The following is a 3,330-nucleotide window of genomic DNA, read 5'->3' on the forward strand; positions in this document are numbered from 1 at the left end:
GGTATGGAAGAAGATTTTATATGTGTCTAGAAACAGTTCACTTATGATTGCGTTCTTTATATGGAGTTCACTTTAGATAATGATCATGTGTGGAGGGTAGCTTTGAAAAGAAAAGGCTACATAAGGCTTCTATCATCTGGACTCGATGACTACAATTATCATAATATTACTTGTTACTTTAATTTTAAATTTCATATTATTCAGTATTAAGTGATGTATAACTTTAAATGTAATATACTAGACATCTGACCTTTTATAATATTTTAAAATTTATTTATAATGTTCTATTCTGGATTATTTCTCAAACGGGTCACTTTTTCTTATTTTTTATGTAATTATCCAGCCAAATATATTATTTTTTATGTAATAGCTTCACATCTGCTTCTACAAAATGTTGTAACTGTCCCAAACAATCAACATTCTAGCTATTACTATCATATCAAAATTTAGCAATTATTGTTTTCACACATCTTACACATTATCATTAATCCAAATATTAAATGATTGAAATTGAAAGGAACTATATATATGTTTAACCAAAAAAAGAAAGAGCTGAAAATATTGAAATTCACGTGAAATTAAAGTCAATACATCCACAGGGTTGACTCCAGATTCCATTAATTATTTATATTGCGTACGCATTATTACAAAAAAACCAGAAACATTTCACCACCTTGACAATACATACATACATATATATATATACATCCATATATATATATATTGTAATTACAACTGCTTTTATCCCCATTGAAAGAATATGGGAAATATTTTAGTCCTTAAATAATATGGAAAATAAATAGACCATATAAGAATCGTTTTAGGCCCCCATTATAAATAATGGAGCCCCACTTCGATTCTTTTTCTATTATATTATGTGCAGCAAAGATCTCATATTCCAGCAGCGCATTCCGTTGGAGTAATCGCGAATCGTGACTTGTCGGTGCAGTAATCATAGATAAGATGGTGGAGTCGGACCCACCGGTACAGCCTGGCCTGCCCGGCGCTGAGCTGGCAGTATGCTGGCTCCTCCCACCAGTTTCCGGCCTTTGAGGCACAGGCGGCGACGTCGCCAGCAATTGCCGGCGATGCGACGCAGCCTTCGATATCGAATTCCTTGTAATAAGCGTAGAAGGGAGCCTTGGTCCAGTCAATTTTCTCCAAGCCGCCTCTTGTGGCCCAGTCGTCGGCTTCCCACAGAGTCGAGTGAACCGCCATTGGCTGAAGCTTCGGGAAGGAGACCCCTCGCCTCTCGTTGTTCTTGAAAACTCTGATCGGCACCTCATCCACAAAAAATCTGCATCCATCCGTTTTTTTTCAGTTTTTTTTATATACATGCAAGGGAGAAACAGAGCTTGCGTTGACCACAATGTTAAAGTCTTGATGTAGAACGCACGGTGAAAAGAAATTTTATGTTCCTGACTTTGGTTTTTCTAAATCAATTATAGGAATTGGTCAATGAAGTTTTGATGAAGTGTTGAAAGCATAATTAGTTTTGCTTGGACTGTTGATTGATCGAGGAGTCAATGAGATTTGACTTTTAGTGAGTAAAGTCCCAGCATTTATAAAAGCCAACAATTCAATTATTTAGTCCAGTCTTATCAGCCCTCGTGATTTTGATTAGCCAGAAGTACTGTACCGTGTCTAAACATAAATAATGACATGATGTATATTGATTAGCTTATAATAAATGTTGACTTCAATGGAATTGTTGGAGGTGCCCCAGCCCACTCATCCATATTTTGTTAAATATTACCTATATATATATATATACAGCATATATATAATTAATAAGCTTGATGAGTGAATAATTAATGAAATAAATTAGTGGGCGCAGATGAATTCGGCGAACGTGTACGATAAAGTGAGGGACGATAATTAAATACATAGGAATTAAAAGATGCGTTTATAAATCTTCCTTTTTTCATTAATTTAAATAACATAATATAAAACAGTATAAATACTTAACTTCTTATGTGTTTAACCTTTATTCTCTTCGCCACACACAAAATCATGAATCCACCACTTCCGGAAAGTACTCAATTGCTAACCTAATCCGGCAAGGGTGGACCACACATCATCCTAATTGGCCTTTTCTAAGAATTCCTAATATACTTATGGATGCCTCCCGTGACATGAGACTAACCAGATTTATTAAAATTAATAATTAAAAAAAATCTACTTATATGTATAAAAATCTCCTATATAATAATAAATATATGGAAATAAAGGAAAAAACTAGGTATATGTATATAGGAGAGAAGCGTTGAAATAAGGTAGCTTACATGACATGGCAGTGATTCCAGAGAATAGAATAGGTATGATAGTCCGCGGCTGGATCAAACCAGAGATTGACCCTCTGCTCTCTGTCTCCTTTCCCGTTGGCGTACACATTCGTCTGAACTGTGTATGGCTGACCACTTCTGTTCCCTAAGAATTCAAAGTCCAGCTCGTCCCTCACACTATCGTTGTCCGAGTTCATCTGCACCCGCACAATTTATTTCCTTAACCAATTACTCATAAAGTTTATTAATTATGTAAATATAGAATATTTTTATTGGATCGTACATAGAAGGCGGTGACCGTGCCGGCGGAGTCGCCGGAGATGAGCTTTATCTTCATGCTCACGCGCCCGAACAAATACTTGTTCTTTGATACAAAGCCGGACCCTGCATTAAAACAATCAATTGATTAATTACTGCCATTGATTAATTGCATGTGAGGATTTTATTTCACATGTTTATTCTTTTAATACTAAAAGATGTTTTTTTTTTTAATTGATTTCAATATATATCTTGTTATTTAATTATGAGTAGTAGTTTTGCATTGCTGATTCGTTACATAAGGCTCCTTACCAGAGGATTGGTCGAGAATGAGCTGAATGGAAGAGCCTCCTTGGATCTGCTTTACATGAGAGTCGGCCCAGTTGACGGTAAAGCCTTCGGTGAAGGTCACCGGCTTCGCCGACACTCCGACGAAGGCCGCGGTGAGGAACTGAAGAAGAAGAAGAAGAAGAAATAGCTTTATTAACCACGGTGAGGAACTGAAGAAGAAGAAGAAGAAGAAGAAATAGCTTTATTAACCTCTCCATATGAAATTGTTGTAAGCCAGATATTGTGAGGAAGTGGTTTTGAAATGTTAAGGGCTATGGCAGAGGCCTTTTTATAGGGGGGAGAAGAGAGAAACAACAAAAGAAGTGTAGGGCCACTGGATTGAAGAAGTAGGGCCTATCAGTCTACCAGATGAGAGGCCCCGCATTTCCAGCTAAGCCAAATTCCTCTACGGCTGGCATCAGTTTCCTTTTTTTTATCATTAATTATTTTATTATTT

General features: G+C 36.4%; 1 protein-coding gene across 2 annotated transcripts; it reads right to left on the bottom strand.

Moving 5' to 3' along the window:
- Window positions 1-579: 579 nt before the first annotated feature.
- LOC110019059 (probable xyloglucan endotransglucosylase/hydrolase protein 6) lies at window positions 580-3,126 on the bottom strand. Of its 2 annotated transcripts, none has more exons than XM_020716594.1 (5): window positions 3,033-3,126; window positions 2,856-2,983; window positions 2,569-2,669; window positions 2,286-2,482; window positions 580-1,297 (listed from the first exon to the last, which is right to left on the bottom strand). In XM_020716594.1, exons 1-5 carry the CDS (start codon window positions 3,089-3,091, stop codon window positions 892-894), a joined length of 891 nt encoding a protein of 296 aa, XP_020572253.1. In that variant the 5' UTR covers window positions 3,092-3,126; the 3' UTR covers window positions 580-891. The 2 variants fall into 2 exon arrangements, with proteins under 2 accessions (XP_020572253.1, XP_020572252.1); XM_020716593.1 differs by having other exon boundaries at window positions 2,856-3,017; window positions 3,064-3,113.
- Window positions 3,127-3,330: the final 204 nt, after the last annotated feature.

This window comes from Phalaenopsis equestris, unplaced genomic scaffold (genome assembly GCF_001263595.1).
Source record: "Phalaenopsis equestris unplaced genomic scaffold, ASM126359v1 Scaffold000041, whole genome shotgun sequence".
NCBI classification, from domain to species: Eukaryota; Viridiplantae; Streptophyta; class Magnoliopsida; order Asparagales; family Orchidaceae; genus Phalaenopsis; species Phalaenopsis equestris.